General features: G+C 42.2%; 2 protein-coding genes across 2 annotated transcripts in view; one reads left to right on the top strand and one right to left on the bottom strand.

The window, feature by feature from the left end:
* The window catches only part of LOC144083589 (uncharacterized), a 44,423-nt gene extending 39,964 nt beyond the window's left edge, over positions 1–4,459 (bottom strand). Inside the window, exons 1-2 of the transcript XR_013303583.1 lie at positions 4,303–4,459; positions 3,894–3,972 (exon numbers count right to left, since the gene is read on the bottom strand). The gene's annotated coding sequence lies outside the window, so the exon portion shown is untranslated. The remainder of the gene's footprint in view (positions 1–3,893; positions 3,973–4,302) is intronic.
* Positions 4,460–4,565: 106 nt separating this feature from the next.
* pld3 (phospholipase D family member 3) lies at positions 4,566–10,334 on the top strand. The gene is made up of 12 exons (XM_077611563.1): positions 4,566–4,714; positions 5,420–5,492; positions 5,556–5,606; positions 5,679–5,824; positions 6,612–6,795; positions 6,867–6,987; positions 8,060–8,187; positions 8,282–8,479; positions 8,547–8,686; positions 9,499–9,664; positions 9,722–9,821; positions 9,903–10,334. The coding sequence occupies exons 2-12, from the start codon at positions 5,466–5,468 to the stop codon at positions 10,088–10,090; spliced, it is 1,449 nt and encodes a 482-aa protein (XP_077467689.1). The 5' UTR covers positions 4,566–4,714; positions 5,420–5,465; the 3' UTR covers positions 10,091–10,334.
* Positions 10,335–16,363: the final 6,029 nt, after the last annotated feature.

Genomic DNA, 16,363 nt, shown 5'->3' with positions numbered 1-16,363 from the left:
TGGCCCCCGGGCCGGCACTTTGACACCTGTGATATAAATCATTAGTAAAAATAAATCAGGATAAATGTAATTTCCCCCTGGTTCAAAAATATTTGTTGGAAATGTATTTTCTAAAATTAAAAGGAGGGCCCAACAGATATTTTGCCTTTTACTTCCTATGTATTGATATATTGCTCAAGCTACAATGATAACTTTTGATAGTATTTATCACGTAGTAATTGGGTGGTGGCGCAATGAAACGATATCTTGACGAACCCTCCGCACGCGGGTCGAAGCGGACAAAGCACGTGGTCCCGGCCGGCCCCGCTCGGGAGTTTGAACCCTTAAAGCTATTAGGCGGCCCGGGATTTCCTTTGCATTGTGGCGCTAAGACGCAAGAATCACAAAGACGGCGGGAGTCCGGCTCTTAAAGGAGGAGCCCGCCCATTGGCCGCTTTGGGCAAACAGGATTTGGACACTGGGGAGGGTTTCGGGTGACCTTCGGGTGCTTTTTTACAACTCGTGGCTGTGGCCAAAGCGAGTTAGGAGCCCGACTGACTATTCCCACGTCGGGCCATCCGGGAATGAGGAAGTGGAAGCTTGGGCCGGGTTAAAAACGTGACGGGTTGTCATGGCAACCCCCTTGAGGTCACTATTGGCATCCTTATCAGTTAAAAAGTCTTTAAATCAGTGTAACATTACAACATTTTTTTTAAACCGTGCGTGGAGTGCATATTAGGGCTGCGATTGGCTGACACCTGCTCGTTCTACATCCGCCTACAAATGATATTTTGGAGGATTATGGGTCATAGGTCGTGGAGATTTAAAGAACAATAGTTTACAATGGTATAAAAAGTCTAGACACCCCTGTTTAAAGTATTCCCTGCCATTGACAGCGATCGACATTTGAACTGGGAGGGCTGGCGGCCAGTGGCCATTGACGGCAATAGAAGTCCAATCCAATGAACCGTGATCGGTCGTTTGATGGAATTTCATGCAAAATTGATTGGACGTCTATCAATATTTTACCAATGGGACCGACATGACAGAAAAACTGTATTGTCTTTTTTTATTTAAAATGTTTATTTCATTTTTCTTTCCATACAAATGTGGAAAATGTCACTTGAATTAGCATTATTGGTTTTAGGCCTCATCCTACAGCCCTAAACTGAAATATCCAGGAAAAAAAGATGCAAACGCTCCAATGGAACTCGAACCCAGAACTTCATGACGGTCAGGAAAATGCGCCGTGTTTAAAAATACAAACGCGGACACCTTATAAAGCAGGTTACACTTTTACAAGGCAAAATGTTGGTGGGTTTCAACGAAGCAGGGGCCTTCATTAGCCTTCGGAAGATTATCTCTACTCTTCCCGTTGTGTTTATTCTTCTATTTGGTAATCATCCGGGTCGGTCCCGGCTTTCCCGTAACTGGTCCAAAAGTCCAAAGGACCACTTACCGCCAGACCCAAATATGGTGGGTCTCTTATCTGGACCGCATCTTTCGAAACAAGCTAGCTCGCAATTAGCAATCGTCCCAAAATCCCATCGCCGTTACGGCTATTCGCCAGGACGGTCCGCGAGGGTCCAGTTGGTTTTTCGGCGGCCGCTTCGGCCCGAACTTCCTTGAGGGATTTCCGGAGTGGCCGGGCCTGTGAGCGGAAATCGATTTTGACGTTTGTCCAGTTCTTTTGGACCCTCGCCGCCCACCTCTGCGCGAGCTGGACTCTGACACCGAGGGGGCGCGGTAAGAGGGGTTGTTACCATGGGGCAAATGGACCTGGGGTTCAGCCACAGGTGAAGGTTGCCAGATAACCCGTTGGGGAGTTGAGCCAGTTAAAGCTTTCCTCGGAATTTAATGCCGTTTATTGCTTTTGGAACAAAATACCAATGGTTTTTAAGACACCTGCTCACATTTAATGGATGTCAGTTTGCCAGTTACTATTACAAATACTATTTCAATGACTTCATCACTTGTCCATATCCAATTATTTGAACTGAAATGCTTCTATTTCAACTGGACAGAACGCACATCGCTCAATGGCAGACAACGAGGTCATCCTTTATGGGGCAAGTGGCTATTTTGGTAATTAAAAAAGGGGGCATTTAAGCCATAATATTGGCATACAAAGTGAGGCCTAAATGACCAAAATACAACATCCTCATCTGTGGATGCCAGTCCTTGATTTTTTTAAAACTATTAATCATTATTTAGATATATATTTTTATGATGAATTCAATTTTAATTAAAAAAACAGAAATACACTCTGGTTACGAGCCCCAATAACACTCTGTAGTGTTTTTGTGGTGGGAATTTTACAATGAATTTTGATTGGCCCCTCCCAGTCCAAAACAATTGGACGTCTAGCAACGTCTATGGCAGCCCACGAGTTAAACGAACGGGGTCTAAGCAAAGCAACATAGATCCCTAAACGTGATTGGACAAAAACTGCATATACGACGGGTACACATCCAACGTGAGGAAATATTACACCCAGTCGAAGCTTATTGTTCCAGGATGCAAACACACCTGCGACGTTACAGCTATTCATATATAAAAAAAATAAAAAAACTCTTACACAACTGAACGGCACACACACAACACAACACAAAAAGATTGCCGCTCTCCCCGACCGACATTAAAGCGATGACGTCACCGAATGACTCACTTCGCCAACCTCGAATGGAATTTACCAACAGGACTAATTGTGAAAATCTTTTGAACAAAACTATTTCCCACAGCAAACAAAGCAAACACTCCAGTGTACGCGAGACATGACAATCTGGCAGAAATGCACGATAAAGACGATTGCGAGCGGCTCGACGGTGGAAGTCGGCGTTTATGACTGCGCTATAACTGTTGCCTCGTCGCGGCCATAAACGTTAAATGGGTCTGGGAAGCACACATGACACACATCGTCTCTAACAATAGATACGAGCCCGGGCGGCCTCGTCAAGTCAACTACCTTGCTGTACTTATTTTAACTCGAGGGGGGATTGTAAAAACGGTGATAATCCTGGAATTTCTTGACTTTCTTATCAAATGGTACATTTTAGTCCTGTACAAAAGAACTCACCTATCGTGGAGTGACATTCCACATTTTAAAACCTGACTGATGTTGAGAAAATATACAGATATGGCTGGTTTAAGATGGATTTAAAGTCCTACTGTTGAGGGATGCCAATTTTAGATTAAATAAATGAGGCATAATTGCTAAATTTAGGCTGTTAGTGCGCATGTTTTTTAATTCATATTTTGTAATGTTATCATTATTGCGCAAAAAAATCTACATAATTATTCACAACAGGTGGTATTATAAGACATAGAGAGCCTCAAAGGAACAAGCACGGCAATAATAACAAAACAATCATTTCACCATGCAACAAATGAATGAATGACTAGACAACTGCGGTGTCAACTGATTTTAAACTATTGTCAAATTTAAAATATGTTAACATGTATAAAGACAGAAAAGTTTCCCAACACTCACACAAACATTACCACTAAAAACAAATAAATATATCATTTTGAAACTGGTTTGTTAGTAGGAGAAATAAAATAGTTCTCCGAGCTAAAAAGATAACATGCTAAAAACATGAGTTTTTGCTAATTCGCCAGGCAGCTCAGCAAGTTAAATAATTACGTTTAGAACATTTTCACTAGATAATAAAACGCGTCATATGTTCTTTGTAGTCTATTTTGGGAGTTGGGGAAAATGGTGGGTGTAAAAATGTAAATATATACGTAAGCGCTACCAGTGAAGTACGTTATACATGTACTTTCAAGATGGCGTCCTTGGACTACCACCAGTTCTTCATGCATGGCCTCCATATTAGCTATTAGCACACTTACAAGCAACCGTGTAACCAATTCATCTGTACATTTCCAAAGTAGTAATTACAATATGTACTCACCAAGGTCATTAGGAGTAGTAAAAGTAGGTTAATTGAAGTGTTTTTGCAGTTGTTCAACGGTGTCGTCACACACGCTTTCCTAGAAAAGAGTACATTCAATATAACCACGTCAAATCTAATTTAACGTCTTCACGTCATATGTGCATTTCCACAACTACGTACAAACATTTTTTAACAGTATTAAGTGTGACTACAATGGGCAAGTCGGTTCTTAAGTAGTTTGTGACGTTTTTTGTACGGTCCCTTAACTACGTCATAGTTTGTGCAAAGTATTAAAAATACCCATATGGCCTACATTCAATTAAATGAAACCAACAATAATGCTAGTAGTAGTAGCTGAATTCGTCTGTTTATACAGTGCATGTACCAATTTGTACACATGCTATTTTTTACCGTGACACTTCTTTACCTTATCGGGGTGGTTGTTGCATTTCCTCTGTTATTCTAATGGATTTCGTCGTATGTTTGTCGATATTTTGGTAAAAATTAGGAAAAATCAAAGTCCCCTCCGGCGAGATACAAACAAATTCACCTGGAATCCACTTTTGCTCGTTTTAATTCTACAGTTCGTGTGACTACAGCGACACCTGGCGGTGACTACTAACCGATTCAACCCGTTTGTCATATGACACGCTAACCCTTCCCTCATTGGCTTGATCAGATCACATGACAGTCGCCGTCTGTACAGTTCGTCGCTCGTTGTTTTTGTTTGTTTTTCTTGAAATAAATCGTCGGGGGACGTCGATTTAAGTGGCAAGTCGGGACCGTAAGAGACAACTTGTGTAGTAGACACTGTTCTGAAAAGTAAACTTCTAGAGCAGGTGGGTTAAACTCTTTATAATGTATTTTTAAAGTGACTTGTTTGTGCTGGCTCAGCATAACAAGCCAGTCCCATACAAAACAATTTAATTGAATTTGGTATTGGGTCTGGGTCTTGTGCTTTTGATTTATTGGCTTAACACTTCTCATTTCTTGACTGTTTTTTCCACTAAATCGTAATCGATCGTATTTTCATTTTCCTTGTGTGATGAATAACACCTATTGTAATTTTAAAGAGAAATTGTATGGTGCATTCTACCACTGATGATTATAAAAGGTCAGATAACTGCATAAAAGTATAAAAAAAAACCTGAAAGACGAGTATATTTTTGTATAATTCATAATTTGAGATCACTTCTGTTAATATCGAAATTAACATCCCTCGCAATGAAAGCTACTTAACTCTCTTGTGGCTCACATGAGCTAAAAACAAAAAAAATGCACTAATCTTCAAGTTTTTTTTTCATTTGAATTTGTCAGCAAGATGAAAAAGGAAGGGCACATGCTTGATTTCTCAATCACCAACACACTTCCTTTTTTCCCTCCTCAGTATAAGTTGAAAACTATTTGAAAACAATTATTCTTATTTTTTTCAGCCGTCTGAAGTGAATAGAGACCTAGAAGCATCTTTTTGTGTTGCTTTCCATTATGGGTTCATTGTTTTGGCATCCTATACGACATCCAAACACACTCTTGTCATGTTTCAGAGGTCGGACGCCATCTGAGGTACCGAAGGAGACGTTCCTGGTGAACATGAAGATTGACGTCCCTTATGATAAGGTACCACAACCCACTACTACGTGTACGTTGAATTATTACTATTGTTTATGTGTCGGTCCCTAGTTGGCGGAAAATGGACAAAGAACGTCTGACAGGGAACGGAAAGCTCAGAAGGTAGTTTAATAGTACGTCACGCATAATATGATGGCAAGTCACGATGATTACCTTTTTTTTTGCCCTGTCAAGTTCTCCTGTTGTCTGCTGGTGGCGGCTTCAATTGCGTCTTTTCTGCTCGCCGCGACGGCGCTCTACAACCTGCTGGGCTCCGGATCTTCCAACAACAGCGGTGGCCTACGACTGGCCTTGAAGGAGTCCTGTTCAGACCCATGCGGGTAAGAAAGTAACATTAAAATAATCCGCTTTTTTGCCCTTATTTCCGTCCAATATCGCCAAATACAAAGATCTGAATTTCGGAAGAGAATTCTTGTTTTGGGGTGAAAATGCTGCTTTCAAGGAAATGAGGAACTGTGGGAATTTTGGAATAAAAAATGACAAGTCAAGAGATTTAAGGACATTTTTTCAGCTATGATGAAATATGGGGAATTTTTGGGTTAAAAATAGATTTCATTGGTCAACTATAAAAACGTTTGCTTTTATGAAAATATTCCCAAAATGTAGGAAATCATTTGGAAATATTGCAGCTTTCAAGAAAAGCTGCCATATCAATGTTGGGAAAAAAAAATGCTGCTTTACTGACAATTGGGAAATCTCGGGATTGTTTTTTTTTTAATACGTCATGACTAAAAGTGCTGCATTGACTAAAAGTAACAAATCGTCATAGTGCCTTTCACAATACTTTATTAATGGCTGATTTCAAGAAATCTTGACGTTTAAACAATTTTTTGTTGTCAATATTAAACAGGCAAACAAAATATGAATAGCACTATGCTGCATACACGCATCCCTAGAATAACCAAATTGAATTCTAATCTGTCCATGAATTTGTTCAAAAATATTGAGCAAATACACAGTAGAAATTGCCTGGCAAATCGAAATGCCACATTATTCCAGACAATATAATAATACAGTAATCCCTCGAATATCGCGGCTTCACAACATCACTGATTTTTTTTCTGGGGATTTTTTTGTGTAAACGTCTCCTTTTCCTCACAACCTCAGAATCTCTTTAGTGGAGAGCATCCCCGAGGGTCTGCGGTACAACGCCAGCGAGCCGTCTCACGGTTCTACCTACCGGGCGTGGCTTCAACTGCTGTCCCAGGCCCAGAGTAGCATTGACATCGCCTCCTTCTACTGGACCCTCACCAACCAAGACACGGGCACTCATGAGCCCACCGCCGATCAGGTATGGAAAAACTCCTCGGCTCGGCTGCCCCTTTCCGTCGCTCCGTTGACACCTTTTCCACGTCAGCGCAGGGCGAGAACATTCTGAAGAATCTGGCCGAGGTCTCGGGTTCGTTATCGGTGCGCATTGCCGTGAGTGCGCCGCAACGTGGGAGTCGGCTGAATGAAGACCTCAAACAGTTAAATGCTTCAGGTGACTTAGTCCCGTTTAATCCGTGTTGAGAGTTTTTCTGGACTAAAAATCGGCATGGAAGTTGAAAAAAATGACATTACATGAGCTATTGTTATTGTTTTTTTAATTAAAAAGTGCAACTTATAGTTTGTAAAATACCGTAGTAGATCAAAAATAACATTACATAAGCTACTATTAGGTATTTTGATTAAAAAATGCAATTTATAGTTCGGAGAATATTGTAGTAGATAAAACAACATTGAATAAGCTATTATGTTGATTAAAAAGTGCAACTTATCTGTTCGAGAAATACCATAGTAAATTTAAAAAAATAACATTACATAAGTTGTTATTATTGTTATTTTGATTAAAAAGTGTGACTTATAGTTCAGAAAATACCCTAGTAGATCAAAAAAATAACATTACATAAGCTACTATTATTGTTATTTTGATTAAAAAGTGCAACTTATAGTTCGGAAAATACTGTAGTAGATAAAACAACATGAAATAAGCTATTATTATTGTTTTTGTTTTTTTAAATTAATACGTGCGACCTATAGTTTGGAAAATACCATAGTAAATAAAAAAAAATAACATTACATAAGCTGTTGTTATTGTTATTTTGATTAAAAGTGCCACTTATAGTTCAGAAAATACCGCAGTAAATCAAAGTAACTTTACATAAGTTATTATTATTGTTATTTTGTTTTTTTAAAAAGTGCGACTCATAGATTGAAAAATACCGTAGTGAATAAAAAAATAACATTACTTAAGCAGTTATTATTGTTATTTTGATTAAAAAGTGCCACTTATAGTTCAGGAAATACCATAGTAAATACAAAATATAACATTACATAAGCTATTATTATTGTTATTTGGATTAAAAAGTGTGACTTATAGTTCGGAAAATACCGTAGAAGATAAAAATAACTTTACATAAGGTATTATTATTGTTATTTTGATTAAAAACCTGCAACTTATAGTTCAGAAAATACCATAGTAGATAAAAATCGACGTTTAAATGAGCAAAAAAATTAATACAATTTGCCTACCTTGTCCGTCCGGTGTTGTGACCCAAAAATCCAAATATTAGGAGCTGCCATCCGGCTGGTCAACATGAAGGAGCTGACCTCGGGGGTCTTGCACACCAAATTCTGGATTGTGGACAAGCAACACATTTACTTGGGAAGCGCCAACATGGACTGGAGATCCCTGACCCAGGCACGTTTCACATCCCGCTTTAACTACAACAAAAGATGTCACTATTAAGCAAAAGCGTCTCGTTATGGTTTGACATTGGGCATGTGATTATCAGGTGAAGGAGTTGGGGGTGCTGGTGTCCAACTGCAGCTGTTTGGCAGCAGATCTAGGCAAGATCTTCGAGGCCTACTGGTTGTTGGGGGCCAACCAATCCATCCCGGCGCCGTGGCCTTCCAACTTCTCCACCGACTTCAACAAAGAAAAGCCGCTCCAGCTGATGCTCAACAACACGCCGTCCAGCGTCTACTTAACGGTGAGTAACAAAACCAAACCCGGCTTGAAATCAGTTTTTTAAGGACGCTTTTGCCCCCCCTCCCCAGAGTTCTCCGCCTCCTTTGTGCGCCACCGGCAGGACCTCGGACCTGGATTCCATCTTGAACGTGATGGAGGACGCCCAGAGTTTCATCTACGTGGCCGTCATGAACTACTTACCCGCGATGGAGTTTGCGCCTTCCAAAAAGTAATTTTACATTTTGGGGAAAACGGGGTTGCTTGTCACAAGTTTTACTCTTTCATAAACGTAGCCGTATCGACTGGTTTTTAGATTAGCCATTCCAAAATTGGCATTAAACTTGAAAAGTAAGGATCTCTTAACCTAAAGCACAGGTGTCAAAGTGGCGGCCCGGGGGCCAAATCTGGCCCGCCGCATCATTTTGTGTGGCCCGGGAAAGTCAATCATGAGTGCCGATTTTCTGTTTTAGGATCAAATTAAAATGAAGAGTATAGACGTATATTAAATTTCCTGATTTTCCCCCTTTTAAATCAATAATTGTCATTTTTTTAATCCATTTTTTTCTGTGTTTGTAGTTCAAAAATCATTTTGTAAAATCTAAAAATATATTTAAAAAAAAAGCTAAAATAAACATTGTTTTAGATCTATAAAAACGGAATATTCAGGGCTTTTAATCCAGTTCTTTTAATCCATTTATAAAAAAATAAAAAATAAAAATATTATATCTAAAATGGTCCGGCCCACGTGAAATCAAGTTGACGTTAAAGCGGCCCGCGAACAAACCCGAGTCTGACACCCTTGCTCTAAAGTAATGGGGAACTCTTCAAAAAACCTTTAAGTGAGAATTGGGTAAAGAATTGTAAAACTAATTAGGTTAAAGATCATTTCGATGAGCCTAATTAGCGCTATTTGAATCATACCAAGATTGATATCATACTACGTTACCTTCAGGTGTTCTTTTCAGTGTGGCAACCAACTGCTTGCCTCACCCGGGAATTTCTTTCCAAAAATTTGACGAGCACACGTGGCGCCCCCCGCAGGTACTGGGAAGACATCGACAGCCAGCTCCGTCGAGCAGCCTACGAGAAACGGGTACGGGTGCGCCTGCTGATCAGCTGCTGGTCCAATTCGTCGCCCGCCATGTTCCCCTTCCTCAAGTCGCTGGCGGCCCTCCGTGATCCCAAAAACCATCTGGACATCCAAGTGGTGAGTAACCGCCCACGTCGGCCAGCGACGGGCGTAACAACGTCCGTTTGGTCGCAGCGGCTCTTCGTGGTTCCCGCCACCGCCAGGCAGAAGCAGATCCCCTACGCCAGGGTCAACCACAACAAGTACATGGTGACGGACCAGGTGGCCTATATTGGTAAGAAGACCTTTTGGAGTCCAAATTATTATTTTTTTCACAAAGCTAAATTGTATTTTGATTTTTTTTCCTTACCTTCAGGTACATCCAACTGGTCCGGAGACTACTTTGTGAACACGGCCGGCTCCGCCCTGGTGGTCAACCAGACGGCAAGTTGTTCCCAACAAGCCAGCGTCCAATCACAGCTTCTGGCTATATTTGAGAGAGACTGGAACTCCAACTACAGCTTCCCTTTCACGCAGCACAGCAAACTGAAAGACATGTGTTAGTTAGGCAACATTTTTAAAAACGACAATGACGGATGCCAAGATGGAGGAGGACACATCACATGAGGAAATGCACAATTATTCAACATTTCATAAATGTACCATATTGCCAAGATGTCACGATCGTGACATTGTCCATCATAACTCATCTCAGGAGGAAACAAAAAATCAAGATGATTTTTTTCCTTGGTTTTAAGGAGTCTGCTGTGCCTGTAAAATGAATAAAACCAGATTTTAGAGAACTGTATCGGTTCACTCGGCTGACTTTGGTGCAGGCTCAATTCCCGTTGCTGGCGGTATGATTGTGAGTGCGTCTGGTCGTTTGTCTCTCTGTGTGCTGACTGGCGACCCGTCTTTTCGCCCGACCGACGTCAGCTAGGATAGGCTACGGTAACCCTTACGAGGATGCGCAGTATAGAAGATGAATGAATAAAAGAACGGTTGGATTTCGATATCTGACTTTACCGCTAGAGGGCGCTCTGGATAAGATTTCATCCAAGGGGTCAAGACTATTTTATGGTTTTGATTCCAGTAGGAGACACAGTTTACTTCCTGGTTTTACTGGAATGACATTTAATGATAATTTTTCAGTCCCGTTGATAGAAATTTTGAACAGATTGGCCATATAAAGTGTTTTCTATTTTAATTTAATTTTCCTGATTTGAACTCGTGAAGAAAAAGGTTAATAAGTCACGTTAAAATACCAATGTTTGCCAAAATTAGGCAAAATCTAGGCGTTAACAGACATTTCAATGTGAGGACCGTTTTCACCAATCAAATGCGAGTATTCCAAATAGAAATGGAAAAGAATGGAATTACAATTCATTCTGGAAACAAATCGTTGGAAGTTTTTGCCTATTTTGATTCACTCCAACAAAGGGAAATAATGCGTGGATGAAAAAGATGTCCCAATGCCACGGGGACGGCGTGCGCGGCCCCCCGCTAAGCCCACCAACAACAGTTAGCGCTAAAGCCTCCCGACGCAAACAACAATGAGAGCTTTACGGGGACACTGAGCAAAACGCTGACTCTCCCGGACCGCTAATGCGCGCCTATTCTGCGCCGTCCACACGCGTACGCGCGGCGGTCCGGGGGCGCCGCGTGGGCGCCGCGTGGGCTATTGGAGCGTAGCGCCTCCCGTCTTTTCCCATCCCTTTGGCCCGAGGCGCGCGGAGCAGGTCGCCGGAGCGTCACAGCCACCCACCCACCGGCCCCGGGATCGAGCGCAGGCTGCCGCGCTGGCGTCTCCCTACGGACCATGTGTGAGTGTCTCCGTGGAATATTCCGAGTCACCTGGACGCCGTCCCCCCGTGCAGGTCAGGATGCATAACGCGCAAAGTAGCCAAGTTGCCGTTCACTCTTGTCGCTCGTGTTTACCAGTAACGGACGTTCAGACTTCTCTTACCGGTTTGCCGCGGAGACAGATTGGAAGTAGTTTCACGTGTAGTTGTTCGGGTTCGAGTCCCTTTGTAGACTATTGGAGGCACGACCTAACTTCACAGCTGACCAAGTTCTGCCAAATATTCCTTCCAAACAGCATCCTGAAAGCAGAGCACGCACGCCAAGACAAAAACACACAATTCAGATGTGAAATATGATACTACGCTTATGATATATTACTCTTCTATGCTTCTATTTTCGCTAAATATTTCAACACGCCACTGAATTGCCAACCAATCTTAGGTGATAGCATACCTGTCAACCTCTGCCGATAACTGCCCTTATAAATGATTATGATTCCCCTTACAAACCCCCCAAAAACCTTACAAACACCGTACGACGAGTCGTACGGTGTTTGTAAGGTTTTTGGGGGGTTTGTAAGGGGAATCATAATCATTTATAAGGGCAGTTATCGGCAGAGGTTGACAGGTATGTGCTAGGAAAAGGTTGAAGATATACAGTAGTACCTTGACATACGAGTGCCTCCACATACGAGCAATTTGAGATATGAGTAAAATTTTGGGCAAATATTTATAATTATAATAATCTGACATAGGCCCAGTCGTCATCATCAACAACAAAAGCCTAATTGTGATCACACCCTTATCTTACACACCTTATCTTGAGTTACGAGTCACATTTTGATATACGAGCATACAGCGGACGCGAGAGGCTGCTCATAAGAACATCATGGCCACTGTCTTTCCTGTCCCCGGCATTTTTTCAGTGATTTTTTTTCCCCGTTAGTCAGTGCAAATGGCGGAGCAATCGCTAATATGAGAGGAGTATATACTAATTTTCGTTGGCAAGTGGTCGTGCGTTATCCTATTGTGAGGATATTTGTGTGCATCATTTTGGGAATATTTTGAAGGGAAGACAAACTCAAACAACCCTCGATAGGTTGAATCTGAAAATCAGAGTGGAGGCGGGGCCAATAGAGCCAACCCGGGAGAAGAAAGGTATCAAAATTTCAAACAAAAAAATTGAATTAAGTTTAGTGTAACGTTAGATTAACTTATTTTTGAGTGTGTCTGCATCGTCATCCAAGTTCATTTAAATTAGTTTATGTTATGTTACGAGTGTGTTGCCGTGCAAAAAGCTCGTATCTCGAGGTTCCACCGCAGTTTCAGCTGAAGGGAATCTAGGAACACATTCTGTTTTGTCATCAGTCCACCTCATGGCAAAGCAGGAATTGAAATGCCAGTCCTGTTTGTGCCGACTTCAATGTTTACGGCATTACGCACCCTAATAATAGCGACACATACACAGCTGCCTTTTGCATAGCGAGAGGAAGCTTCGCCCTTTCTCCAAATCCTGCTCTTTCTAATTTTAGAGCCTGGCTTTCAAAATCATCTGAAAACATCTCCCACCGGGACCCTCATTCCAGAACGTCGCTAACGTTCCCACAGACGGAGGCTAAAAAAAGTTTGATGACAAATCAGTGCGCCAATTCCTGCGGTTTGGACACTCAAATAATCTCACGTAGTTGTTTCACTCCATTCCGTAGCTTGTTATCACTTTCCGCCACCCTCACTTTATTAGCCCCGCCTCCCCCTTGCCCAAATACGGGGCATCTCCCCGCGTGCGAAAAGCCGACCCCGCCCCCTCCTGGCGATGCCGCGGTCCCGTGTCGGGCCCGAGGCGTTCAGTCGGGGAAGCGGCGGGCTGGCCGGTGACGAGGGGTCGACGTTAATGGAAGGAAAAACGGGGGCGGGGGAGTGAAAAGATAGAGAGACCCCAAGTTTGAGTGCGAGAAGAAGGGGTGCCGTGATTGGAGCCGGAGGCCTGAGAAGGTAGGATGAACCCCGTTGCCGCATCTCCATGTTTCCGGGTTTGGAAGTCATGCGAAAATGGATTGAAAGTTGCTTAACGCGCAGGGCACGGAATGGCGGCACATGGCTCAACAATGGCACGCTGTTTCAACAAACACTGGTGTAGTGTGTGCGGGTGTCGCCGTGATTTTGATAGTTTTGGTTGGCCAGGGGAGTTTGTGAAATGTGACTGTTGGCTACTTTGTTTTAGGTTGCATTTTTTTTTTAAATAGGGGTTAATTTAGCATTTGTGGTGGTCCCGTATGGAGCTGAAAGTTAACTTGACTTTGTTTAGCGAATTGCACAGCAGTGACAGCTGCGGCGTGATGGTCATCGGATCTGTTTGCCCCCTCCCGCCCCGAAACGGACCCCCCGTTACCCGCCCCGGCCTGGTATGTCGGCATGGCGAGGGCACGACGATGACACCCGAGATAGTGGCGTCTGTCGTTACCGTGACTTGTTTGCGTGCTAGCTAGCCTTGAAGAATGTTTGGTGACTAGCGTGGTAGCTAGCTTCAAAGCTTCTTGGGGTTTGTTTCTCTTCATTTTCAATGCTCGTTTGTCAAGTTTCTATGTCAATGGCTTCTTGTGATTGGTCGGGCGGGCGTGCTCATCTTCGGGAATCCCATTCATGGCAGGATTGGTACAACGGCGAGAATGGGAGGAGCTAGATTGTGGCTAAAGATGCTCAAGTGCGTCGGAGGGAGTCTTGACGGACTTGGAGTCCTGTAGTATTTCACTACTTGTACTTCCTGTAGAATTTATGAACAGAGTTGACAAAAGTAAGAGCAAAGTATTTCATTCTTGTCTTCACGGTAATCAAAGATCAGATGTCGTGTCATGGAAGACATTCAAAGACTCCGGAGTGTCACGTGCCAAAAAGTATTTCGAAAACCACGGTCGCCATCAAGTGAACTCGTTAAACCAGGAGTGGATTTGACGTGATGGATGGCGATGGTGGTTTGTTGATGTCCGCTTTTGGGCGGGGGGTGCTGGTGGTTTTCAAGCGGGAAGTTGGGTCAAGAGCGGTTCAGGGCTTTGGGAGGAGCAAAGGAGGAAAGCATCTTTGACATTTCGCTAGACGGAGAACTTCCCGACGTACGTACGTACGTACGTACTTACGTCCGTGGAGGAAGAGTCAAGTAAACACATGCTCGGGGACCGGGAGACTTTTCAGACCCAGCTTATTTATCGTCTTAGAGCAAGGATGTCAAACTCGGTCGGGTTGCTTCGTGGGCCGCATTAACGTCAACTCCATTTCATGTGGGCCGGACCATTTTAGATATAATATTTAGATATTTTTTAAATAATGGGATTAAAGGAACTGGATCAAAAGGCCAAAAGAGTTATTTTTCTTAGTAAGGGAAAACGTGTTTTAATCATTTGTTTTTCATTTCAAAAGGAAACCAAATCTTTTTAATTATGTTTCATATTAAAGTGGAATTAGAGAAAATTTGTATTTATTTTTAGATTTTACCAGATGCTCTTTGAACTGAGAAAAAATGGATTAAACACAATTGCAAGTAGCGATTTAAAAAGGGGAAAATCAGGAAAATTGACCCAAAAACAGAAAGTCTCATGATTTACTTTCTCGGACCGCACAAAATGATGTGGCAGGCCACAATGGACCCCCGGGCCGCCACTTTGACACCTGTGTCTTAGAGGGAGGGCTCAAAATAGAACATGCTAACAATTACATTTGGTAGTTGTATTAAATGGATGTATTCTGGCGTGCAAATTTTTTTCTGCCATCTGGACACCATTTTTAGCGACTTCAGTTATCCTTAAAAATGTCTACTTTTTAGTCTTTAGTTCATTTTCATGAATAATGATAACATGCGAAGGACGATGTACTGGCGAATAATAAAGTCTCGGTCACTGGACCAGATTTGGAGCTTCTTGGTCTTAATTCCTAAGAGTCTTGGTCATAGATGGTCTCCTATTTAGCACAAGATAAGTGGAAATATCACTTTCCTGTTTACACCGAGGAACTTCCTGTTCAGAGATACGATTTGCGCACAAGCAGAGGTCAAGATGGCCAGCTTGGCGAGGACGGTTTCGTCTGCCCTTGTTATCGTTTTATCCCGTAGACAGGAAGACGGCGGACGTGTGTGCATCCGTGTCTGGTGGGCGTTAACAAATTGCAAACACGCCGTTTTTTAGCGCGTTTTAGGGTGGCGTTGCTGTTTAAATGGCCATTTTTCTGGTGGCATCTCAGTTTACTTTGGAAAGCAGATGCTGGATCTGGACTTTCTATGTATGTGCATCCACCTGCGTATGTGAGGAATGGTTAGCATGCTAAGGGCGCGTTAGCGGGGGGGGGTGTCCGGTGTCCGCGGGGTCACAAGATGACCCAATTGGCATTCTCGGCGCTCACTTTAAAAGTGGACCTTCTCAATAAATCAAACTTTAGGGAGTATTTCTGTCTAGCATTTCTGATATTCTTATATTAGTGCTATTGGATACAAATTCTTCATATATTTCTACCCAAAACCAGTTTACCTTTTCAGTTATACGCTTTTTTTTCTGAATGGTTGTCAATGCATAGCTATTTTCATACATAAAACATAGTGTAACATTATTAACTATTATTAAAACTATTATTTTTGGTACATAATGTTATTCGGGGCTATTTTTAAGGAACGGTTACGTAGATACTTTGTTAGAAATATCAATTTCAATTTCAATTTGCAAAAAAAAATAATAATAATTTTAAGAAAACAAAAAAAAATTGAGTTTAAAGAAAAACTCAACTCAGATTGGGATTAATGGGACTTTTTTTTTAAAGGAAATATATACAGAAAGTGGCAAAGAAGTATTTTCATCTCTGAAGGATGAAATGTTGTTTTCGCCTATCTAGACTCAGACAGAGAAGACGACGACGACGGCCATGTTTACGGCGACGGCGGCAGAGATCAAACCGTAAGCGAGACGCGCAAATATCTCCCAAAGGTCTCGTGGGGTCAAGAAATCCAGTGGCCAACCAGAATTGACCAGAATGCCTATGTCGCCCCACGCAGGTGAAA

This window comes from Stigmatopora argus, chromosome 10, assembly GCF_051989625.1.
Source record: "Stigmatopora argus isolate UIUO_Sarg chromosome 10, RoL_Sarg_1.0, whole genome shotgun sequence".
Taxonomy (NCBI): domain Eukaryota; kingdom Metazoa; phylum Chordata; class Actinopteri; order Syngnathiformes; family Syngnathidae; genus Stigmatopora; species Stigmatopora argus.
The sequence above is the reverse complement of the archived record's forward strand: the minus strand, read 5'-3'. Positions and strand labels throughout refer to the sequence as shown.